Source organism: Hemiscyllium ocellatum, chromosome 16 (assembly GCF_020745735.1).
Source record: "Hemiscyllium ocellatum isolate sHemOce1 chromosome 16, sHemOce1.pat.X.cur, whole genome shotgun sequence".
In the NCBI taxonomy this organism is placed as follows: domain Eukaryota; kingdom Metazoa; phylum Chordata; class Chondrichthyes; order Orectolobiformes; family Hemiscylliidae; genus Hemiscyllium; species Hemiscyllium ocellatum.
In genome coordinates, this window is record NC_083416.1 from 60,074,435 (window position 1) to 60,101,187 (window position 26,753).

The 26,753-nt window shown below is 39.8% G+C and overlaps 1 protein-coding gene across 2 annotated transcripts in view; it reads left to right on the forward strand.

Moving 5' to 3' along the window:
• Positions 1-211: 211 nt before the first annotated feature.
• The window catches only part of LOC132823232 (gamma-aminobutyric acid receptor subunit gamma-2-like), a 134,828-nt gene continuing 108,286 nt past the window's right edge, over positions 212-26,753 (forward strand). The window contains exons 1-4 of one of the 2 annotated variants that reach the window (XM_060836869.1): positions 212-476; positions 725-962; positions 9,235-9,383; positions 9,511-9,578. In XM_060836869.1, the coding sequence (XP_060692852.1) occupies positions 844-962; positions 9,235-9,383; positions 9,511-9,578 (336 nt within the window). In that variant the 5' untranslated portion in view covers positions 212-476; positions 725-843. The remainder of the gene's footprint in view (positions 477-724; positions 963-9,234; positions 9,384-9,510; positions 9,579-26,753) is intronic. The other variant, XM_060836870.1, reaches the window with a different exon arrangement.

Genomic DNA, 26,753 nt, shown 5'->3' on the forward strand with positions numbered 1-26,753 from the left:
GTCTCCGGACCCTTTCTGGGATGGGATCGTTCGGCAGTGGGAACGTCAGTTTCAACTTAGATTATAGGCTCTAATAGTGCATTGGTAGTATCCCAATTCTGAACCAGGAGGCCCAAGTTCAAGTCCCACCTTCTCTCGGGGTGTGTCATTACATCTGTGAGCACGTTGATTAGAAAATATGTAAACTTGGATTACAAGAGGTTGTTATGACACACTTCGCCCTCTGTACTCTCTCTCACTCTACCTCGCTATTTAGCCTTCACTGGGAAACGCATCCATTACAGATAGAGCAGCTACGTGCAATACCGAGCGATATATATAAAAAAGCAGCCAAATCAGCAGCTTCTCCGACGATACTGGGGACTGAGACGATATATTTACCACAAATCGTGAATGTGATTGGTTTCAAAGGGAGGGTTCCTTTAATTTCTGAACTAACATCACAATTCCAAACCAAAGAGAAATCCGGAGTCAAGGTAAATATACACTTCTAATAAAGACATTATTTCTAAAAGCATAACAGAGAATCATGTCTTAGTGCTTTCCAGTGGGTTAACTATCGCACTGTGACTCTCGGATTGATTTGCAACAACAATTATATGACAGTGCTACGTTTAAAAACGCAATGAACTTATTTCTCGACTTGTTCCAATTGTAATTGTGTCATGGTTCGCCCGGGAGAACGGTTGGGCTGTCTGATCTGACGTTTCCAATTGCCTTTCAGCAGGCTGCCGAGCGCTTGCTGCTCGCCAACAATCAAGTGCAAGCTGTTTCGTGCTGCTATGTTGCTGTGTGGATATTCACGGTGAGAGAGAGAGAGAGAGGACCGAGTCGACGACACAGATGAAACGAGAGATGGCTTCTCGCAAAATACATCTCCAATGTGCCATCGTGTCAATCAGCGTCTCATTCCTCAGAGAGGTAGTCTTCTGGACATTTCTGATCGCGTGTCTTCCATCCTGGTAAGTTTTTGGCAATTGCCTTTCATTTTGTATGTGTATTACCGTCTTGGAAATACAATCAGATTGGAACTCTTTCTCTTCCTCCTGTATTTCAGCGATTACTGCATTGGTGGCATTCCTCATCACACAGGCATGCATTAGCTTCCTATCAGGTGTTACATAGTTACGTTGTAATGGGTCATCAGAACTGCTTAAATTTAAACGTAGTTTTGTGACTGTTATATTGGTATAGCAACGACCCTTATTTCGATATTGTCCATCATTTTGCCTTTGGACACAATTCGGATTTCATTGTTCATATGTATGGAGGAAAATGAATCACACAGCATTCATCTGTTTTTTTTTGCTGAAAACAAGGATTGACATGAAGCGTTTGTATGGGATGCTAGAAAGGATGGTGCTATTCGATCGTAGCCCCCTAGGTTCCGTTTAAAAAGGTTTTCTGTTGCAGCATTCTGTTCCCTGTTTTCCAGGAACGTGCATGTCCTCTTATGTAGGTCATAGTTCCTCTGCAACGCTGCACATAAATAAAGAATTTCTCAAATGAAGGCAGATTTAGAGCAATCTTACACACGACACACAACTGTGTACTGTAGTGTACATACTTACACCCAGCTGCCTGCACAGACTCCCAGACACTCACAGAGATGTAAATGCTTTGTTTGACGATTGCATACGTGCAGTGAGCGTCTCCTTCAATCCAGGTTGCACAGAGGCCCCCAATGTAATGAAACGTCAGATGGAAAAGTGCTGCAAAGTCTGTTTTTAAAAAAATAAATGTGACTAAAGAAGAATACAGGTTTAATATCCTTAGAAATTTGCAGTTTTTAAAAACAAATCATTTGTGGGACATGTGCACAGTTGGCCGGCCAGAATTTATTGCTTGTCCCTAGCTGTCCTTGAACTGAGGAGCTTGCTATATTTTAGAGAGCAGCTGAGAGTCAAACACGTTGCTGTGGGTCTAGAGTCTTGTGTAGGCCACACCAGGTGAACATGGCAGATTTCCTTCCCTGAAGGACATTAGTGTGCCAGACGAGTTTTTCTGGCAATCAACAAATCATCAGTAGATTCTTAATTCCAGATTTAAAAAAACAAAATCAAATTCCACCATCTCCCATGGCAGGATTCAAACCAAGGTCCCAGAACATTGGTTGACTCTTTGGATTAATAGTATCCCAATAATAACACTGAGTCATCACTTCTCCATGTTTGGGATGTTTGAGATTCCCATATTTATCAGTAGTGGAGGTTGGAGAATGAGATTGGTGAATGTTGCCTCTGGTTTCTTTGCATGCTTGAGAGATAAACTACTTCAAGTGTGTCTGCCCCACAACAATTAAAGAAGAAGCATTTGAAAAGCAAAGTGACACAAATTTCCCCCCAAGACCAGTTACAGAACACAGATACCACATAACATTGACTAATAACATTGTAATTGCATGTCAAAGTTAGGTCACACTAAGATGACAAGAAGTAGGTCTTTTTCAACTACGCTAAAATAGCCATTGCACAGGCAGTTATTGTAGGGGCCAGCAAGGAATGACAAAAACAATGAATTCAAAGCCTCTTGAAGAGAATGCCATGTTACTTTTCAATTAAACACTAGTTATATGGTTGTTGATTGGATGAAATCAGAAGAGTTGCTTTACTTGATACAATTGGACTCAATCACGTTGGGAATCCATGGCCTAAAACCAGATAACAAATGCATTTAATAAAATAATAGTCCCACATATGGAGAAAAGATAATTCAAAAATGCTTTCCCCCTTTCCTTCGCCATATTTTGAAATGCTTTCCTTAAATCGAGTAAAGAAGATCATATGGAAATAGTGTCCAAGATTATACACTGAGCAATGCTCAAAAAACGGAAAAGTATTAATGTGTCGTAAATACGAATTATATTATTTTCATCCATCTCGTTACAAAAATACCAGACCATCTAATGCAGTGTTTTGATTTCTTCATTACTGATTTGTGTTCTCTTTAGACTGTGACTTACGATTTGATTTTTAATCCTGAAATTCTTTTTACATATGTCAAGCTTTACTTTCTGATCATTTTAAATTGTGTTTAATCAAGTATTAACATCAAGATGCCCATCAAGCATGGAGAAGGTAGTTTATTTCTAGCATACAATTAACTCAATGACTATTACATACTTGTAATAAATTCATATAGTGAGACTATCTTTAAACTCTGTTCAAATCAAATCAGTTAAGTAGTCATGTAATCTTAATAAATAGAAGCATGCAGGAAAAGGCAATATTACCTATTCACTGACTATCCCACATCTTAAATTTACACCTTATATGGCAATTACATGCTCCAACACCAGAGATTTGAAAACATCCCAAGGTGCTGCCTTTTGGATGAAACATTTGACAACGGCCTCATCTCCCCTTTTTCAAATGGACACAAATGATCATAAGGCACTATTTCAAAGAGGAGCAGCGATTTTCTCCAGTGTCCTGATTTAAATCTTTTCCTCAACTAGAGTTGGATCATCTGCTCATTATCTCATTTCTGTCTGTGGGACCTTGCAGTACATAACCTGTTTGTTATAATTCCAACATCAGAAGTGTGACTACACTTCACTGGCTGTATCATGTTTTGAGATTTCCTAAGGTTGTGCAAGATGTTATATGAAATGCAAGACTTCAATTCTAATTTAGAAAATAAAAATTTTAAAACTTCCCATTGTCACTTGAAATTCAGCGTAGTAAGTGATTTAGGATAAGAGGATTGCCAACTATTTTGTCAAATCCCTAATTAAGCTGGTAAGGGTGGTGATGGGTGCATTTTTGAGTTGCTGGAGTTTTTTTAGGGTGTCGGGACATTCACAATGCAGTTAAGTAGTGAATTCCAGGATTTTGATCCAGTAACACATAAGGAATACATTTCAAGTGGTGTTCCCATGCATCTACTGCACTTGTCCCTATTGGTGGTAGAGGTAGTAGGTTGCCTTTGCAAGAGCCTTGGTGAGATGATAGCCACTGAGCATCAGTGTTGGAGGGTTTGAATGTTGAAAATGGTGGATGGCGTGTCAATCATGCAAGATGCTATGTCCTCAATGGTATTGAGCTTCTTGATTGTTGTTGGAGCTACATCCATCCAGGCAAGTGGATAGTATTCCAGGCTTGTGGAAATGGGGTAGTTGGCTCAGTACAGAATTCCTACCTTCTGATCTACTCTTCAAGCCATGTTACAGATATGAATGGTCCCATTCTGTTAAACACTTATTTTCTAAAACAGCTAAAGATAGCCAGGTTCAGACATTGTCCTGAAAAACTCCTATAGTGATATCCTAGAAACAAGCTCTCTCCCATCTAATAACTGTAACCATCTTACATTCTGCTAGGTATGACTTCAATAAATGAAGACATCAGTTTTGCCAGGGCTGCTTAATGCCATTCTAAGTCAAATACTGCCTTGATGTCAACAGCAGTCATCTTAATTCACTGCTTAGGTGCATCACTTTTGTTGATGTTTTAATAAGGCTATCCTGATATCAGGAGCTAAGTGTCCCTTGTGGAACCCAATTGAAGGGTCAGTGAGCAGTTTATTCCTTTGCAAAAGCCATTTGGTGGCCCTGTTACGACCCTTTCTGTCACCTTGCTAATGATTGAGAGTAGACTGACTGGACAATACTCAGCTAGGTTGGATTTGTTTTGTTTTATGTATACAAAACAGACCTGGACAACTTTCCACATTTGTTTTATAGATGCCAGTACTGTTGCTGCATTGCAACAGCTTGGTTAAGTGAATGAATAGTTCTAGAACAAGTCTTCAGCATCAATGCCAGGATGTTCCCAGGGGTCCATAGCCTCAGCCAATTTTTGATATCATATGGAATGAATGATTTGGTTGAAAACTCACATCTGCGATGCAGAGGACCTGAGAGAAGTTGAGATGGATCATCTACTCAACATTTCTAAATGAAAATTGGTGTAAATACTTTGCCTTGTCTTTTACACCAATGTGCTGAACTGCCCCATGATCACATTTGGTGCGTTGTAGCCCTTCTATCGTGTTTAATTATCCACTGTCATTCATGACTGAAGCTCTGCAGTCCTGCCCCATTCAATCTCATACTTTGGCTGTGGGATCACATAATGCTGTTTATTACATGCTGCTTCTACTATCTTGGCATGCAAATGGTTCTTTTTTGTAACTTCACCAGAATAACATTGATTATTTTATGAAGGTCTGCTGCTGCACACTTCATTAAACCAGTATGGATCTCCTGGCTTAACAGTAATGGGGGATAGGGGCACATTGTAGCCATGCTGTTTGTGACCCACGGTGCCTCATAGATGCCCAGGTTTGAGTTGTTGGATGTTCAAAGTAATTCAGCATGATGGTATTGCCATACACTACAATGGAGGATGTGAAAATCAAGTCACAATGAATCTGCAAAAGCTAGTTTGGTGAGGACAAAGTAATTTTTTTCTCTCTTGTTGGTTTCCTCACCAGTTGCCATCAATCCAGTACAGCACGTGTAACCTTTAGGACTGAGCCAGCATGTTGCTGGTGGTGCTATTGAGTCACACTTGGTGATACACATTGTGCTCCCATTCCCCCCAGCCCCCAATATGTTCCATGCCTTTGCCAACCTTGGTGTTTCCTCCAAGCTGTATTCAACATGAGGAGTACTGATTCATCAGTTGAGGTGGAGCAGCAGAAGTAATGGCATTAGTGACAATTAGCACTATTTAACTTAATGCCATAAGACTTTCATGGGGTCCAGAATCAATGTGGATGACTGCCAAGGCATCTGCCTCCTAACCTGTGGTGAGTCTGACCTGTCATTAGAAAAGATATACCCAGAAATGAGGATGAAATGACATAGGGTAGTTATTGGTACTTAGCAGGATTTTATGTGTCAGTATGAAATATATCCAAATAGTAATGTTATGTTAAGAAAGACAGCAATAAATATAAAACATAAAAAAACCCACAGATGAAAGGAGCAGAGTGAATGTTAAATCAATTTACTTCTATGAGAAGTAGGAAATGTTAGAAATATAACATTTTATAGGTCAAATGAGAGATTGGGAAATAAGAAAAGGGAACAGTTCTGTTCCATAAACTCAGGGAAATCGAAAATACTGGACTGGCCATTCAGTCCTGTTAGCCTGCTCCACCATTCAAAAGCATCATGGCTGATCATCCAACTCTGTACCCTATTCCTGTTTTGCCAATACTCTTCGATTCCTTTAGCACTAAGAACTGTATCTATTGCCTTCTTGAAAATATTCAATGTTTTGACCTCAACTGCTTTCTGTGGCAAAGAATTCCACAGGTTTGGCATTCTTGGGGTTAAGAAATTGCTCCCCATCTCAGTTCTAAGTGGCCTATCCTGTGTCCTTAAACTGTGAACCCTGGTTCTGTACTTCCTGCTCATTGTAGAATATTCTTCTTATATTTACCTTGTTAGTCCTGTTAGAATTTTAAAGGTGTCTCTGAAATTAACCCCCCCACCCCCATTCTTCTAAACTCCAATGAATATAGTTTTAACTGATACAGTCTCTCTTCATTTATTCGTCCTGTCATCCCAGCAATCAATGTGGTAAACCTTTGATTACCTCCACAGCCAGAACATCCCTTTCTCAGATAAGGAGACCAAAAATGTACAATACTCCATGTTCAATTACTGCAAGACATCCCTGCTCCTGTTCTTAAATTGTCTCATGATGAGCCAATGAACCATTTGCCCTCTTCACCAGCTGCTGCATCTGCATGCTTACTTTCAGTGACTGGTGTATAAGGACACTCACATCTCATTGTACCTTTCTCTTTACCAAACGATTGCCATTCAGACAATTTCACCTTCCCGTTTTTGCTACCAAAGTGGATAAGCTCTAATTTATTCACTGTTTACTCTATTTGCTTACTAACTCATCTCGTTCATGTTGAAACATCTCTGCGTCCTCCTTATAGTTTACCCTCTCATACAGCTTTATGTCATTTGTGAATTTGGATATATTACATATAAATCCCTCATCTTAATCACTGATATATATGGGGAGTAACTGGTGACCCTGTGGTACCCCACTAGTCACTTCCTGCCCCTGGAAAAAGATCTGTTTACTACAAGTTTGTTTCCTGTCTGCTAACTAGTTCTCAATTCCATGTGCTTTAATTTTACCTAATGTCTTATGTGGGGCTTTTATTGAATGCCTATTGAACTTTCTGTTGCAAGATCATTGACTTGAACTTAAAATTTGGGCTGGACTTGATAGAAGATGGCACATTCAAAGATTGGTTGTGAAGCAACCATCTTGAAGGCAACGGTAACATGCTGTGGATGGCCTGAATAGATGGATCGTGGTACCTCTCACTCTGCTGTCTAAGATGTACTTAGAGGGCTGCTGGCTAATCTGGCCAGTAGTTCTAGCATTCCCAGCAGCACCTCAGTGAGCACCTGCTCATACTGAAAACAGCACCAAGGGGAAAACAATAATGGCTTCCACTCTCTGGTAAATGTAGGATCTTTGGCTACCTGGATGTACCTGGTACCTTTGCAATAGATTTGGGAGAGTGGTTTGTTGACCCGGATGGGAGGCACAAAGTGGGGATTTCATCTTGGGGGTGTACCCCTGATAGGTACAGGACACTACCCAGTGAATGACCTCCCATGTTCACCTAACCACTTTATCACATCAGATGATGAAGAAGTGGAATGGGAAATCAGTGTGTTAACCTTGGGTTTTTGACTTGATGTCATCATGCTGGATTTTCTGTAAGTGAGGGAGGGCAGCAGTGCCAATTTTGGAAATAGAAAATCCAGATCCCCGTTTCTCTCAACACACGTTTTGTGACCTGAGCAGTATTTGTTGCACTTTCTATTTTGTTAATCAGTTGAAAGTGTGAGAGAGAGTGAAAGGTGGGAGAGAACAAGTAGTGTTCAGGCAAAGGAAAGAAATCAAAGATATGTCAAAAATTATTGCAGGAAGGAAAGTAATGCCCAGCTGCAAAAATAAGAAAGGACAAGGTTAATATTGTCGCATGCACAGAAGGGAAATAAGATAGGAGACAGATCACAGTTTGAAATAGGCTGAACTCCATGATATTTATAAAGTTTGTAATGGGCCTAATTGAAATATGAGAAGCTGTTCCTCTAGTTTACATTCAGATTTCATTGAAACTCTGCTGTGAGCCGAGGATGGAGAAACCAATGTGAGAGCAAGGTAGAGAATTAAAACGGTCAGCCAGTGGAAGTTGTGGTTTAAACTTGTGGACTGAAGGAAGGTGGAGCACAAAGGCATCACCCAACCTGCATTCGGTGTTCTCGCAGCAAAGCAGAGTGCACCACATGGGAACAGGAATAGGCCATTTGCCCCTTAAACCAGCCATGTCATTTTAATAAGAATGTAGCTTGTATGTTTGTAATTTGAACTCCACATTCCTACCAACCTCTGTTAACCTTTCACCCCTTTACTTCTCAAGAATCAATTCATCTCTTCAAAATATCTAGATACTGATCCTACAACTAAACAAGCCTGAAAGAATTTCAAATCTGTTAGGTAATTATGAAGGCAACAGTCCTGTAATCTCAATCTGAGGGTCTCCTTACCTGCCCTAGTTTTAGCCAAACTGTCCTGTCTGTGACGAATTATCACATCAGAAAACCTTATTCCAAGGGCTGCTCAGCTGGACCACCTTCTGGAATAAAATGTTAATTTAATGTCCATGTATTAATATCTATATCAGCATTCCGTAAAAGTCACTAGGTCTAAATCCTGCAACTCCCTTCCTAATACCACTGTGAGTATCGCCACAACTCAAGGACAGTGGGGGTTGAAGAAAGCAGCTCACCATGACCACCAGGAATGTTAACCCAGCCAGTGTTGCCAACATCCCAGGAACACATTTAAAATAAAATCTGGGTTGGAGACTAATTGCTGCCAAACTCTATGACATTCTGTGAACAATTTATTAAAAGTCTCATGGCATAATTCTCGCTCTTCTACATTAAATTATTGAATGTACCATTTCTCTGTTGTAATTTGAATATTAAATGAAGTAGTCCTTAAGAACAATCTTACCATCAGTGGTTGCGTTCTACTTATCTTTACTATTCCTGTTTGTTCTGGCTATGTTAATAGATTGTGTGACAAAGCAGATGTAATGTGAAAATTGTGGGAAGAAATTCTGACATAACTGGTTTGTGACAGAAAGTCTCTTACAAAATAATATTTTTCTCCAGTTGTATCTTTCTTTTGAAAAATGTCTTTTTCTTTTTTGTATATTTTCTCTCAATTTATTAAGTTTGGGAAAAAGTGACGATGAAGACTATGAAGATTTGATACTTAACAAAACTTGGGTATTGACACCAAAAGTTTATGAAAGTGATGTTACTCTTATTTTAAACAATTTATTGGAAGGGTATGACAATAAACTCAGACCTGACATAGGAGGTAGGTGTACGTGAGTTCCATTTATGCATGTTTCATTGTTGACTTAAATTTCATATTTTTCAAAATTATATTTACTTGCAATTCGAAAATAAGTCAAATGCTAATAAATTGCCATGTTTTGTTTCAGTGAAGCCAACAATAATTGGAACTGATATGTATATAAATAGCATTGGCCCAGTGAATGCTATCAATATGGTAAGTAATATGATTATTAATCTTAATGCTTGTGTATGAGTTCTGAAATTTTAATCATGTTAAATTCCGAAAGATTTAGAACTGCAATTTTTTTAAACAATTTGAATTGTAAGAACATAAGAGCAGGCTTATCAGTTGTTCAACCTGACCTCTCATTCAATAAAACAAGCTACTTTGATTTTGATCTCAACTCCACTATACTGTATGCCCCGGTAACTCTTGAGCCTTCTGTTAGATCAAAAATCTGTCTAACTCAGCTTTGAATATATTCAGTGCTTCTCCATTGCCCTCTGGGTTAGAAAATTCCAAGGTGAACTACTCTTTGAGAAAAGAAATTCCTCTAGGTTAAATGGGAGACCACTTATTTTGAAAGGTACCCACTAGTTTTATATTCTCCCAAGAGGAGGTACAGCCTCTCAGCATTTACATTGTGAAGCCCCACTATCAGAATTCCTTATGTTTCAATAAGATTCCCTCTTATTCTTTTCAACTTAAATGAGCAAATTAAATCTACACTCAAATCTTTCCGAGAGGTCTTCCTCATCCCAGGAATCAACCTGATGTACCATCTCAGAACTGCCTCTTACACAAATATATCCAAAACTGTTTTCAGTACTCTAGGTGCAGTCTCACAAACACCCTGTATATTTGGAGAAAAATTTACCTTGCAATAAATTTTACATTCTGTTTGCCTTCCCAATTACTGGCTGTATCTGTAAATTAACACTTTGTGATTCATGTGGAACACTTAGATCTCTTTGTATCAAAACATTCTGTAGATAATGTCCATGTGTATGATATTTTGTTTTATGTTATTCCTAAGTATTGCCTCATAATTTCCTATATTATATTCCTGTTTTCATTTTGTTTGATATTGGAATGTAGGTATCATTAGCACAGACAATATTGTACATTCTTAAAAGCTTTTGAGATGGGAAGCCATCATCTTGCATCATACAAGACCATAGATGCACCCACATTATTGTTGGGTAGAAAGATCCAGGACTTTGACCCAAAGGCAATAAAGGAATGGTGATGTAGTTTCAAATCAAGATAATGTTCAACTTGAAGGGGGAATTGCAAGTGATGGTGTTTTGATGTGCCTAGATAGCAGAGTTTTGGGATCGTGCTATTGAAGGAGCCTTAGTGAGTTACTGTAGTGCAACTTTTAGATGACATGCACCACAGCCTCTGTCCAACTGAATCTTCAAATGGTAGATAGACTTTTTTTTTAATCAAGGGGGCTGTCATGGATGATGTCTAGCTTCTTGTCTGTTGGAGCTGCTCTTATCCAGAAAGTGAGGGGTATTCTATATTAGCTCTGACTTGGGTATTAAAGATGGTGGAATAGTTTTGGGGATTTAATTTAGAATGGATGAGATAAGATTTCCTGCAGTGTGGAAACAGGCCGTTCAGCCCAACCAGTCCACACTGACCCTCCGAAGAGTAACCCACCCAGATCAATTTTCCTCTTACTGATGCACCTAACACTATGGACAATTTAGCATGGCCAATTCACCTAACCTGCCCATCTTTGGACTGTGGGAGGAAGCCGGAGCACCCAGAAGAAACCCATGCAGACACAGGGAGAATGTGCAAACTCCACACAGACAGTTACCTGAGGCTGGAATTGAACTTGGGACTCTGGTGTTGTAAGGCAGCAGTGCTAACCACTGAGCCACCATGCCGTCCTATGCAAAAGATTAGTGGGCAAAGAAAATAGCCAGTTTTAACTAGGTAGAAAACTGTCAACACACTTTTGTAAGACTTATTTAAAGGTTTACATTATCTGTCCTCACTCAACAATTTCAATTTCAATTTTAATGAGGTCCAAGTGAATCCCTAGTTAATGCCTACCACCAAAATACAATCAACCGTAAGTAATATATAATTAATAATCAGGAGGTATATTATTTACTGCAAAATATTCAAAATGTGACCTATTGTTGTAGTTGCAGTGGACTAGTAGCTCTGGTCAGTGGTGAGCCCAATCATATTCGCAAATAGGGGAATCCGTAAAAGATTTTTTTGCTTTAGTTTTCATCAAGGAAAGGGAACTTGTTGTAAATGAAAACTTAGAGGAGCTGGGATACATCCTTGACTAGATCAAGATTGATGAAGTTGATGTGCTAGAAATTTTGGAAAACATTAAGATTGATAAGTCCCCAGGGCCAGACCAGATTTACCCTAGGCTGCCCTGGGGAAGTGAGAAAGGAGGTTGCTAAGCTGTTGGCGAGGATATTTGCCTCCTCACTTTCCACGAGAGTCGTACTGGAGGATTGAAGGAGGTGAATGTTGTCCCTCTTTTCAAGAAGGGTAATAGGGAAATCCCTGGCAATTACAGACCAGCCAGTCTAACGTCTGTGGTCAGCAAAGTTTTGGAAAGAATTCTGAGGGATCGGATTTATGACTATTTGGCAAAGCATAGTGTGATTAAAGGCAGTCGGCATGGCTTTGTGAGGAGCAGGTCAAGGCTCACAAATCTTATTGAGTCTTTGAGGAGGTGTCAAGACAGGTCGACGATGATTGAGCAGTGGATGTGGTGTATATGGACTTCAGCAAGACTTTTGATAGGGTTCCCCATGGTAGGCTCATTCATAAAGTCAGGAAGTATGGGATAAAGGGAGATTTGGCTGTCTGGATTCAGAACTAGCTGGGTGTGGTTGTAGATGGAAAGTATTCTGCCTGAAGGTCAGTGTTGAGTGGGGTCCTGCAGGGCTTTGTTCTTGGGCCTCTGCTCTGTGTAGTTTTTATAAATGACTTGGATGGGGAGGTTGAGGGGTGAATTAATAAATTTGCAGATGACACAAAGTGATGCATTTTGGAAGGTTGAACCCAAATGCTGAATATAGGATTAAAGACAGGATTCTTGGCAGTGTGGAGGAACAGAGGGATCTGGGTGTGCAAGTACATAGATCCCTCAAAGTTGCCACCCAAGTGGATGAGGTTGTTAAGAAAGCATATGGTGTTTTGGCTTTCATTAACAGGGGGATCGGGTTTAAGAGCCGTGAGGTTTTGCTGCAGCTCTATAAGTCCCTGGTGAGACCACACTTGGAATATTGTGTTCAGTTCTGGTCGCCCTACTGTAGGAAAGATATAGAGGCTTTGGACAGGATGCAAGGAAGGTTTACCAGGATGCTGCCTAGACTGGAGGGCTTGTCTTATGAAGAAAGGTTGAATAAGCTTGGACTTTTGTCTCTGGACAGAAGGAGGAAGAGAGAAGACCTGATTGAGGTGTACAAAATAATGAGAGAAATAGATAGAGTCAATAGCCAGAGATATTTCCTCAGGACAGGATTGACTGGTATGAGAAGTCAGTTTGAAGATATTATGAGGAAGGTATAAAGTAGATGTCAGAAGTAGGTTCTTTACTCAGAGAGTTGTGAATGCATTGAATGCGTTGCCAGCGATGGTGATGAAGCCAACTCATTGGGGTTGATTTAAGCGACTGCTGGACATGCATATGGATAGCAGTGAGTTGAGGGGTGCGTAGTTAACATTACTATATTTTACATTAGGATTAAATCTCGGCACAACATTGTGGGCCAATAGGCCTGTTCTGTGCTGTACTTTCCTATGTTCTATATTAACATTAATGGTAATGAATGTGAAGGGGAGATAGTTAGATTCTTTTTTAGAGATGATCAATGCCTGACGTTTGTGGAGTATAAATGTACTTGGCATTTATCAACCCTAGGCTAAAAGTTGTCCATGTCTTGTTGATTGGGCACAGACTGTTTGATATGTTTTCAAAGAAACAATATCAATAGTTCTTTTGTCACTGATGCAAGGAAGAATGTACTGATGTGGTGTGTGTCAATTTTACACTCCAGTGTGATAATATGCTGTGGTTTTATATTTGCAACTGAATGCCTATTTTAATGGAGTTCTTGAGTTTCTTGCAAAAGTATGGATCAGCTTTTACAATATTGGGTTATTCTTTGATTCAAACATGATATTGCAATCCACATTTTATATTTGACATGTCAGCTTGTTGGGTGTTTTGTCCTTTTGATCCAAGTACACAAAAAAAACAATGTTGCACAGGTAAATCAAGATTCGAGAATTGGCCAGTTACTCAAGGTGAACTTTCATTTTTCCCATGCACTTAGGGACTGATTAAATATCACATTTTAGATTCTTATCTTTGTTTTCCTGGCACCTTCCCCTGCCACCACAGGAATTACAAAACCTGTGCCCACACCTCCTCCCTCACCTCCATCCAAGGCCCTAAAGGAGCCTTCCACATCTATCAAAGTTTTACCTGCATATCCACCAATATTATTTATTGTATCTGTTGCTCCCGATGCGGTCTCCTCTACATTGGGAAGACTGGACGCCTCCTAGCAGAGTGCTTTAGGGAACAATCAACCACACCGCCCTGTGGCCCAACATTTCAACTCCCCCTCCCACTCAGCCGAAGACGTGGAAGTCCTGGGCCTCCTTCACCGCCGCTCCCTCACCACCCGACGCCTGGTGGAAGAACGCCTTATCTTCCGCCTCGAAACACGTCAATCCCAGGGCATCAATGTGGACTTCACCAATTTCCTCATTTCCCCTACCCCCACTCATCCCAGTTCCAACTTCCAGCTCAGCACCGTTCCCCATGACCTGTCCTACCGGCCTATCTATTTTTCCAACTATCTACTCCACCCTTCTCTCTGACCTATCACCTTCATCCCACCCCCATCCACCCATTGTACTGTTTGCTACCTAGCCCCATCCTCCTCCCTGACCTATCATCTTCATCCCCACCCTCACTCACCACTGTACTCTATGCTACTTTCTCCCCACCCCCACCCTCTCATTATCTCTCCACCCTTCAGGCACTCTGCCTGTATTCCTGATGAAGGGCTTTTTCCCAAAACATTGATTTTGCTCCTCCTCGGATGGCTGCCTGAACTGGTGTGCTTTTCCAGCACCACTCTACTCCAGAATCTGGTTTCCAGTATCTGCAGTCATTGTTTTTACCATTTTGTACATCACACCTGGACAAGCCTACTGGTATACTTGTATACTTCTACCCTGAAATCTGGTCTTGCAGTATCCATTTTCCAGATACTAATATTTCTAAGTTCCAAGAGGAAAGGGAAGAAGCATTTGCACATTTCTGACCAGAGGTACACTGTCAGTATTTGAAAACAATGTTGCTCTCATAGCAATGATTAAAATTAAGAAACTTGATATAAAACATGCTCTCGCAGGATCCACTCTAAATTTTCCAATGTCCAATGATTCATTTGCGATATGTTCATCATACACAGAACAACATAGTGCTTAATGTCAGGCAAACCCTTTGCCATCGCTATGTAAAGGAACTATAAAGCTCTGACAGATCTTTGCACTGGCCTGGCAAAACCTCAAAGGAGTACAAGTCCTTAAAGGTACAGCTGATGTTGTCAATAAACAGCCATTGGGCAGGTTCATTTTTGCTAACCCTAAACTGGTCACGACTCCTTCACCTTTTGCCAATTCTCTGTTCTACCTTTATTCCAACAACCTACCAAGTTGTAGGCTGACAATTAGGAGGCAAGGGTAATATCCAACATTTCATACAAAGCTGCAAAACAAAACCCAGAATGAAAGTTGTGCTAGTTAAAGGCACATTTATCAAAAAGTACTCAAGCAACATGTGTGATAACTAGTTTGTCCTTGAGGAGCTTTGCAGCATATGCCTGAGTACATAATTGCCTTTATCTGTTGCATCTGAAAAACTTTGATATCCTGTTGAAGCAGCTTTTACCATTAGCTAGACACCAATGAGTACTGAATGAGGAGAAGAAAAAAGATGGAGGACGGTGAATGGATAACATAACAATTAATACCGCTCTTACCTCCTAGAGAAATCAGAGACCTGTGCATTGAGAAGCTCTTTACCTTAATTAGGTCTTGCATTTGACAATAGTCATACAATTTCCTTATAACCATAATTCAATTACACTCCTTTAGTTTAACATTATGAGCCTATCCTCCATTTCACTGGAAGGACAATTACTAACTTCAACAAATAAATATTGTCAAAGATTGTGAGTATTGACCAAAAAAAAGATTAATCACCCATGTTCAACCCTTTCATAGCTGTCAGGTATGCTAATTTTCCAATCCCTGTGCTCCATAAAAATGTCTTCCTCATGGCTACACTTTGGTAATGGGAGGCCTCAGAACTTCCTTTGAGGACACTTCAACGGTCCTTGGTAGATGATCTCAAATATCTCTAGATTTATGGAGCTTGGCTTCAGGCTGAACAACCTTCGTGTGGGCTGCAACAGTTTGTATTCACTAGTTGTGTGATACTGACTAGCAGTGATGGTATGTCTGCTGGCTGAGCAGGTATGCCGTCATTCACAGCAAAGTTTGGAAATATATGCAGAAATAAAGTGATGTCCTGAAAGTCCCTTTCAACGGAGTGCTCCCTTAATGGCAGTCACTGTTGAAAGAAGTTGAAAGAAGCCATAGAAGTCATCAAAGCTAATATGTGGCTTTATCACCAATGGATTGATGGATCTGACCGCTTGCTCCATGGTAGAGTAGTCTCTGTGCACTAAATCTTCAAAAACTGCAAAACAGTAATTTTGGCTTCTCCTTGCTCCTCAACATTATGAACAAGCTTTCTCAAAGGCTTCTGAATGCACAGGGCATTTTCTGACACATGTCTGCTATGATCATTGCAAAAATATGGTCTGTCGATTTTCAAAATCTATCATTTGATATAAGTACCTGAAAACCTCATTGGCTAAAATAGTCTTAAAAGGGAAGAAACGTGGACTTCAACTGACCGCAAACTGAGGCAATATTAGAAAACTAGTATGAAATAAACCAAATCATCCAAACTGAAATGACATTAAAAGATGTCAAAATGCCCACTTGAGTCAGGCATAAAAAACTCACTTTTCATGGCACAATTTACACTTTCATGATAAATTACAAAATGTGGACATTGAAGGTGGCCTGTTCAGCTTGGAAAGCTTTTGAAAACAGGCTTGGGAATACACAAGCAAAATGTTTCAGTGGTTGTTTGGCCAAGAAGCAAACAGAGAAAGAACAAAAGGTTTTGTTACTGTAAGGACTGGAAGACTTATTCTCTTCTGTTTCCTTCCCGAATTGAAAGGCATTAGTGATAAGCAAACTGGAGGATCATTTATTCACTGAGAACACAAGGATTCTGCAAATTTTGCTTATGCTGTGGATATGAGATATCAGTTAAATAGGGATAGTCTCTGGCTCAACTGTAAAACCTCAAGGACTCTAAGAACTCTTTAAACTGTATATTTTTAAACTTCCTATTATTCTGACCCTTTTAAACATTGTGCCTCTATGTGTTAGATACCATGTTTTGTTATTTTTCTTGGGGTTAGTAAATAATAATATTCCTTCTGTTCATGCTGAAGGAAACCTTGTAATTGGCTCATTAATTTTGACTAGACCTACATTTTAATTGAAGTGTGATTTGCTGTGTGCTAAAAATAATTAAAAACCTTTGTTACAGCCAACTTTAATAAGAGGAGAGTTGATTGTCCCTTCCTCACTTGGTCTTGGCAATATCCATCAGGCTTTTTCAACAGCACAACCCTCTGAGCCTGCATCAGTGTTTTCCATAAAAGCACTGTATATAACATCAGTCCTGGCAATCTGGCTTATGAGGTCCTGCTTCTGGTTGTGCTCCTGCACACTAGAAAATCACCAAATACCAACCTTGCTCTGTGAAATCCCAATTGTGCCAAAATTTGAGCTGCAATCTGAAAGCCAGAACCAATGACCATACATTCATTGGAATGCTGGACTTCTCCTTCTGCTTGAGCTGAGGGGTATTGATATTTTCAGGAGCTGAGATGATAGAGAGGTAGAAAGGTTAACATGTAGCATGAGAGAAAAGAAGGAAGCAATGAATGTGTATTGAAAACATCTGTATCTTGTCATAAAATGTGTGTTGGGTGAGGGAAGTTGTAAGAATTGAGATTATAAAAAATAGCACATGTGGCATCTCCTGTCCAGTATACCCTCTTCAAGGAGCAGTGATAGCTTCTTGGCAAGTTGTTCTCTCTCTAGTTTTCACACTTGTGTTCTGTATAATCTCTTCCGGCAAAAAGGAAGGGAAAGTGGTTAGTGAGAATCTTCAGGTGTTTGGAGAATGTGGCTGGCTAGGCAGAACAGCTGGTCATCTGGATGTGAACTATGAGTTGTTTGAATGTAAGAGTTGTGAAATTTGAACATGGAGAGGGAACTTACTTTGAAATACTGTAGTGATTGGAGAAGAGGCAGTGAAGGAGGATACCCGTTTGTCTCTACCATGTATAATTAATAAGCAATACTTAATATCATCACCAAGGTGGGTTTGATAGTGGAGAGTGGCAGATGGGTTCCCTGCCACCTTTCCCCCTACACCTGGTGGGTACTATGGAAGCAAATGATGCGGAGTTACTTACGACCAGCTGTGGTAGAGTTGTAACAGTTTGGCGAGCTCTCTTCCAAAGACACTCTCAGTGCTTGACTGAGAGACTCAGCATTAGTGAATAGAAAGCCAACAGAGAATCACTCACGTACCATTGCTATTAAGCAACTTATGCATGTACCTCAGTCCTCTACCAGCCAGCAACTTACAATTCCCCTTCTGTCATCAGTAGTATGACCTGTAGTCCAGCAACGATACCAGGGCTTGATGTGTGTTGTTTTGGCAGTTGACAGTGCTGTCCAGCTTTGCTGCCATTCTGTAGAACATCAGGCCTCTGGTTGTTTAGCAACGCTCAATTGTTGGGATCTCTGACCCAGGATGACCACTGTCTAGTTGATTTCTTGAGTAATACTTCATTCAGCAGGTATTCTTTAAGAGGCATTGCAGAGCACTCACAGGGTCACCAACTGATGAGTGTGACCCCCATTGCTTCCATTAAATACTATCTTATGAAGTTATAGTTATGTTCTGAGCAGGCATGCTATCTCACAGTGCCAGTGACCTGGCTTCGATTCCACCCTCAGGTGCTAGTCTGTGTAGAGTTATATGTCCTCCCTGTGTCTGCGTGAGTTTCCTGTGGGTGTTCTGGTTTCCTCCCACAATCCAAAGATGTTCAGGTTAAATGAATTGGCCATGCTAAATTGCCCATAGTGCACAAGGATGCGCAGGCTAGGTGGATTATCCATGGGAAATAAAGGGTCACAGGGATTGGATGGAGGGAGAGGGGGGGATGGGTAGTCAAAGTTGGGGTGGGATGGGGATGGTTAGGTCAGGGTGGGTTGCTCTTCAAAGGGTCAGTGAGGACTTGATGGGCCAATTGGCTTGTTGCCATACTGTAGGTACTCTATGTGTGAATGAGAGCAGGCTTGTCACTTTAATAATCCCAGTTAGATCATATATATTTCTTGACAGCATTGCAGTTTGGTCCTTGCTACAATATTCCTAATATTTGTATACACAGCAATTCCTTCTCTCTGTGAAGAAGCTGCATGGAGATCTTCCTGCTCTCTAGTAAAATGAGAATTTCTTTGATGTCCAATTGCAGAAAATCTGGGTGCCAACTTGATTCCTCTTTCGGTGATTTCTGAACTAAATTATTTCTGTGTCTGCAACCAAAATGTAGCCTCCTCCTTAAAAATTGCTTCTACCTTTCAGTGGTCTTTTGGTTACCTTAGATCCCTCCATTTTCCCTTCAATAAGCATAAGCAAATGTGTAGTATTAACATCAGCAAGCAACATCACCGAGTGTGGGCAATGCAAGTTCATTCCACTTGTGACAAGTTTTCAAGACCAAGCCCAATGCTTATTGGTTTATAACAAATGAATAAGTAGTTTGTTTCACATTTTATAATAAATGCACCATTTTGCCAAAGAAGTGCAAAATAATGTTTTGTAAAGTAGCAGACACTTTATCAGGTCTGAGTATCTGAAATAACAAATATTAAGAATGTTGATAGCATTGACATGCAGATTTTTTTTTAATGGCTGATTTAATTACTGTGTATCTATGTGTGGAATAATAGGCTGGAAATCTAACCTTCAGCTTGTTAAGGGTACCTGTTTGGAGAAGAGTTTATTGATCTGGTTGGGCAAACAGTCTACTCAAAATATAATTGAAAATTTTAATTAAAAGCTATTTGTTGGAAGTTACTGGTTCAAGTTTTCTTCATTCATCAGCATATCCACAGTTCCTAGTTTAGAAAGGCTATTCATTATGGAATGTTTTGGAATGTTTTGATATGAAAGCTATATTTCATTTTAATTAATGCACAAAGTTCTTGCTGAAAGACTATGATTATTATCTTTATCACAGTTTACTAGATCTAATTTGTAGTTGATTACTTGGAAAGAAGATTGCATTATTAATTATTTGGAGATAAAGTAGAACATGGAACCACAAACATGGGGCTAATCCAGTAGTTCAGAACTAATGTTATGGCAAGATTTGTTCTGATAATGTAATATTAAGAGTTTGACAAGATGTTTTATGATATAAATAGATAATGTGTCATGGACAGCTGTGGAATATGATAAATGGAAGCATAAAGTGATGAGATAATCTGTGAAGCTGTGAGTGGGTTATGATGGAGCTCACAACTACAGATATCTATCGCATCACCTGATTAGTCTAGGCATCAGTTTTTTTTCTACTCTGTGCTACTTTATTCAACCCTTGGAATGACTTCTACAAATCCCCATTGATTTGATTAGAATCTTGAACCCTGTGACACTTTACAAATTTTGGACTTTCTAAGCATTAAAAGGTTAGATTAGATTCAATTCCTTACAGTATGGAAACAGGTCCTTCAGCACAACAAGTCCACACCGAACCTCCAAAGAGTAACCCTCCCAGACCCATTTCCCTACTCTATATTGACCCCTGACCAATGCACCTAACACTATGGGCAATTAGCATGACCAATTCACCTGAATGCACATTTTGGGATTTTGGGAAGAAACCAGAGCACCCAGAGGGAACCCACGCAGACACAGGGAGAATGTGAAAGCTCCACGCAGACAGTCGCCTGAGACTGGAATCGAACCCAGGTCCCTGGCACTGTGAGACAGCAGTGCTAAACACTGAGCCACCATGTCACCCAAACAATTAAACATTTTGACGTATATTTTGAAGATTTCACATCCTTTTGAGGTTTTGTCTGGAAAGCTTCTCCTTTTTGTATGCCATTCATACAAGAACTACTTCATGGAAGGTGAGAATTGGATCCTAAGCAGCAATAACACAACATCTCTGAGACCTGCTGATGAAGGCAGAAGACTCTGGAGCAGTCTACTTATTCTAATCTTTCATGCTGTCTTTTGTTGGTTATGGTTTCTGATGTGCATGGGAAGTTTAATTTGCTGATGTATGTGGCCTTTATGTCTGTGTTTAGGTACCTGGTCACCTCTCCTGTTGCTGTGGTGTCAATGTAGCCACATGTGAACTTTATGGCTGGACGCTGGCAAATGCCCTTTTAGCATTGGATTGCTTCCAGGATGTTGCTGTGCATATAACATTCATTCCGTTTGTGCAAGGCAGTACCTTCAGCCATATGTGACAGCATTGTGCCTTTAAGAAAGATTTGATTTGTTCTGTGTCTTTTGCAGAGAAATATTGCCACAGTGGTGTAGGAACGTCTACTTCAAAAACAAGGGAAAATCTTTGAGCTCCCTGAGTGTATGTCTTTTTTAAAATAAAACAAAAGAAACATGAGTGAGTGGAGTCAGCCTCATACAGACCCAGGGTTTTCATTTTGCTTCCTGTTAGGATTTGGAGTTGGCTGTTGAAGCCGACAGATACTGTTCTTTCTCTGCTCTAGCCTCTCCGTTACTAGATTGTTTCTTTCAATTTTTCTTTCTCCTGGTCTGCGGTAGAGATAGCAAGTGATGAAAATCTGTTCTGCTGAATTTGGCTTTGTCAAAGGTGTGTTTATCATATGCTGCTGTATTGGTACAGTTGTTGATTAGTAGTTAAACAACATATTACTTTATTAAAAACGTCAGTAGAGTTAAAGTTATGCCAATTCTTTTTGTTTATGTCATAGTGTTGTAAGAATAAAGTGTGTTTTGCTTAAAGCCTAGCCATGAACCAGTCAAATCAAATCTGGAACACAGTGCCTTTAAATAAAATTAAAAGTTAGGGTTTAAGCTTTCTCATCGATATATTTTGAGGGGGTTTGATCTCATCCATAACGAAAGAGAATGCAAAAGCAATTTGTAATTTGTCACTAAGTGTACAACAGTATCTATGGCATTACTCCTCTGAGATTTTACCTCTTCATGTAAGGATGCACTTGGTGTCCTGTTTTATTTGTTTGCTGTAACTGAAATGGCTGAATTTGGAGACCACTCAACAACTGTAGTTGCAATCTGTGTTCTACACACTGACTCAGTTCACTGAAGATCCAATGCACTCAATTATCTCTGTCCTTGAGGCATCACTTTTTAAGCAGGCTTTTCAAAATTCTACTTGGATTTTAACTGCAGTTGAGAACAGTCATACCATTATATAATCACTTTTGTGTTCCTAGCTGTGATGTAGCAGCTATTTTTCTTATTTGGATAGGATATGTGCTTAATAGAATCATTGAAATAGGTATAATCATGATGGTGATTCAGGTAGCTCTTGAGGCCTACCTCCTTATGCTAAAATCATTTTGTGGAGCCAGGATTAAAACAAAACATTGGATAAGAAGGATGCTAGTGAGAACTATCAAGGAGTTTATGATGTTAATTTGGTTTAACTGATGACCAATCAGAAATTGACAATCAGAATCCCACTGCAATTTGCATTTATATATAGAATGAGATCGTTAATTTCTTAAAATGAAATTCATTGGAAAAGTCACTAAATCTGTGAAGATATCCTGCAAGGGCATTCATTTAAAAAATCATGTAGGGTAAATGCTACACCGAATCTGTTCAGAAGTTTCTTAGCTTTTAGAGAGTCTTAATTAGGAAGAGAGATTGGATAGACTAGATTGTTTTCCTTGAAGCAGAGGAGTCTGGGGGAAATGTGATTGAAATAGTAAAATTATAAGCATCATTGTTAGAGTAGACAGGGAGAAACTTTTCTTCTTGTTGGAGTGACCAAGGGATATACTTTTTAAGGTGAGTGGTGGAACATTTAGAGGAGATGTGAGGAAAATTTTGTTTCACCCACAGCATGGTAGGAGTCTTGAACATGCTGCATCTAAGGGTGGTAGAGGCAGAAACCTTTATGAAGTATGAGCAATATTAAAATGTGCACTTATGATGTCAAGGCAATTTTCTGATTAATGACTTATGCCCGCAATGTCAACTCTCTTGCTCCTTGGATGCTGCCTGACTTGCTGTGCTTTTCCAACGCCACACTTTCAATTCTGACTCTCCAATGTCCTCACTTTCTCCATTCAAGGCTATGGACCAAGTGCTAGAAAATGGGATGAGTATTGGTGTTTCTTCTGACTGGTGCAGATCTGATGGGCCAAAGGGTCACCTCTGTGCTGTAGATTTCTATGACTCTGACTCAGTTATGAATTCTGGAACTGAAAGGTACTTTCAGTTATGATGCCATGGGACTATTATTGATTGTTGTGAAAAACCCATTTGTTTCACTATCATCCTTTTAGGAATGGAAATCTGCTATCCTTACCTAGTCTGGCAAACATGTGACTGGACCCACAGACTCCTAACTGCCTTGAAAATGGCTTCAGCAAACAACTCAGCTCAAGAATAATTAGGAATGGGCAACAAAAACTGGGCTTGCTAGCAACTTGAAGGAATTTTAAAAAATGTCCTTTGAACAGATTTTGTGTAATACTTTAAATAAATTTTTAACTAAATGCACAGACAGGATATCTTCACAGATTTATAAGGACTTTTACAGCAAATTTCATTTTAAGGAATTAACAATCTCAGTCTCTATATGCATTATACGTCATCGCAGAGAATAAATATCACCTTCATTATTGAAATAACTCGCAATCACTCCATGTTCTGTGCTTTTGCCATCTGTGAAGATCACTAATGCTGATCGGAACTTCACTTACTTCACAATGTGAGACATATTAAATAATTTTCATCATACTTATGAACAGCATCCAGCTCTCTCCTCAGAACATCATCAATCTCTTGAAGATATCTTGTGCCAAAATGAATTAATTCAGATCAAATTCTCAGCCAATTCTTTCAGAATGAACCAAGAATTTCTCCATGAATCAGAACATGGAGCATAAGAAAAATGTATTATGAAAAATCCTCCATTGCCTGTTAAGAAATCTTCCTGTTTCATTTTAGTTCAGTAAATTAGGCCAGCTATTTCTTCCTTTTGGTGCCTCAACCTCACAGATTTAATGACAGAAATGAAGAAGTGCTTTTGGCACATGTATCATACCCAGCTAGAACATATCACGTGTATGCAATAACTGGAAAACCAGCACTAATTAAAAATGGTAATACACATTATGTCAACTTAAAATTATACTATTCTAGAATTTTGTTTTTTTATTTAACGTTATTGTTTGGAGAATTTTGTTGTGTCTGGTGTGACTGAGAAAACTAAGAAAAGGGTGGGAAAGTACGATGTGAGTGAAAAATTTGATTCTCAGCATTGTGAAAAATTTCCTTTTTTTACTGCAAACCATAAATGGCTATCACAGAACCTCCCCACTGAGCAGTAACTACCCTAAGCTTATGCATTTGTGCATCATTAAAACCCAACTAGCCTTTTTTTATATGTCACCTCCTGTTATCCTCTTCTTCATGGAGAAGCTAGACGGTGCAAAAGCCTGGCATATAAATTGGTGTGGGAATCTGGTGGCTGCAAGCTGTCACATGTTTGCTCCAGCCATTATCCAGCTATTTCTCCACAACATTCCTGACTAATCCATGGCCATCGTGCTCCTCAACACTTCATCCATGCATGTTGGCATGAGCAAACTACCAGCTTTGTTATATCATCATGCCTGCTCTCAGAGCATCTCAGGAGGCACTTCAGCGCTTCAACACTTTGGAGATTAGGGGCACTTAGAACTTGAATGCTTCTACCATGTCGTTTTGCTCGCAGGGCCACAAAAATGTCTCCTGCATTTGTATTGGGTACACTTTATGGCTCTTAGCTTGCTTTCTTAATGTCCACTCGCTTTACTGCTCACCTGGAGGCTGCCAGCTTCTGTTTACTTCACATTGCATTGTTATAGCACTCTCGCTGACTTCAGAACTGATCAACAAACTACCAGCCTCAATGTGGCTAGCACTGCCTTTTAAATACAGAAGGTCTTTGGCATTCAGTTACAATTGCCACTCTCCCTGGCTTCCAATATTGGAAGTCAGTTTTTTGATGGTGGGGAGCACTGACCAGTCATTTGATCAATTAGACCAGGGAAGGACTTGTGGACACTTTGCTGTATGGCACCGTTACATCAGACCAGCAGTATGTGCCAGCATTGTATGGGTAAATGTAAGCTTGAAGCAAATGGCACTGTGTAAAAGTCAAAGGGGAGCAGTCCTTGTTGGTGTGAAGAAGGGACAACCTCCCATCGAGGATGCTGCGACAGTCAGTGAAGGGGCTTATTCAATTCCACTACAGGGTTGCCCACAGTCAGTCAGGCACTACAACCTGGCAGAACCTGGGAATCTGCATCCTTGCACTTTATGAATTGGGCCACAGTCAGTCCTACAGGTCAGGTGAAAATGTCTAGGAATCACAGGTAGGTCAATCAAGGCGCTGGTAAGATATCAGTCCAAGGTGGGGGAGGGTCAGGTTTCCCTACAGTGAGCTAAATGGAAGGGCTTGCACATGATGGTAGTAGATGAAAGAACCATTTCTTGAAATGTAGGAAACGTAGTGAGGTGTTCCCAGTGCATGAATACAAAGCTCATAGGGTTGGGAGGATGAGGTGTTTGAGAGGATGAAGTGGTTGAGAGCCAATGAATTAACAGGATGCATAAAATACTGGAAGCTGTAATCCATGATTTTTACATTCATGAGATATTTGTGGAGTAGCAGAGTGAGTAAGTACAGGCCTTGAGTGGGAGGGAGCAGAAAAAATGGTAGCACTTAATCTTGCAGAGATCAGATGATCAATGAGCTTCTTTCTCAACTATTTATTTATAGTCTAGCTGTGTCAGATAATGTGACCTCTTGTGATGGCCTGTTGGAAAAGGAACTGCTCTCCTTTCTGTTAACTTATCTGTGAAAAGGGGAGAGAGTTTTTCCTCTAAGCTATGTCACAGACCTACAGAATTATTATCAAGTAAAAGGGTTGGTAATCACAGTGAGCACCATTGTGTGAGGGACAGTGTCTGACTCTCAGTATCTGAAGTGTTACCAGAGGTGTCTCTGTTATAGAGAGGATGTTAAGTTGAACGGGGTTAAGAAGAAATTTACAAAGATGTTGTCTGGAATGGAGTGTTTGAAATATAAGAGGCTGGGACATTTTTCATTGGAAAGTAGGAGTTCGAGGGGTGACCTTACAGAGATTTATTGTCCCGTTTGATTTCTGTTAATAGCAGGAGGAAGACCTTTCCCTATTGACAGGATGTGGAATTCCTTTGTTCACTCACTGAATGGTTAAAAATAGATGGAATTGTTAACAACTGGGATATAGCTCCTGTGTGATTTGTTTTTGTTAAAATTTTCGTTTAAAATTTGTTAAAATATTATATCACAGTTACCTATACAGTCAATTTTGTCCACACAACATAATTAATTTTCAATATTTTAGAATTGAGGGAGCATCTATAATGCTGATGCTGGTCAATGAATTTGGATTTAATATGAATGCCTAGACCAAGCATGAGTATGCGCATTGCTTTGAATCCAACTTAAAAGGCATGAGTCTAAAAGCAGCTCAGTATAAACAATAGTACCATGTACATTCGAGATTGCTACTTGTTGTCCCTGTAGAGCCAGGTCATTCTCATTTTATACCCCGTACCAACAAATTTATTATTCAAATAAAACCAACTCATTCACTGCCCAGTCAAGGCACCTTAATTAGGTAATTAAACCCAGTTAAAGGCCTCTTCCTAGTGCTATTCAGATTTAATATGCCAGGAAAGGGCAACACCCAAAATGCACCTTGATTTGTTTTTCCCTGTATGCTTAGGCCAATAAAATGTTCATTCGGAAGGAATAGGCCTTCTTTGACTGCTGAATGTCAATTTTGGGCTCTGCCACCCACAATCCGGCATCCCTCTACCACCATGATTTTCCCTCTGCCTATTCATTTTCCTGAAATTCCCAC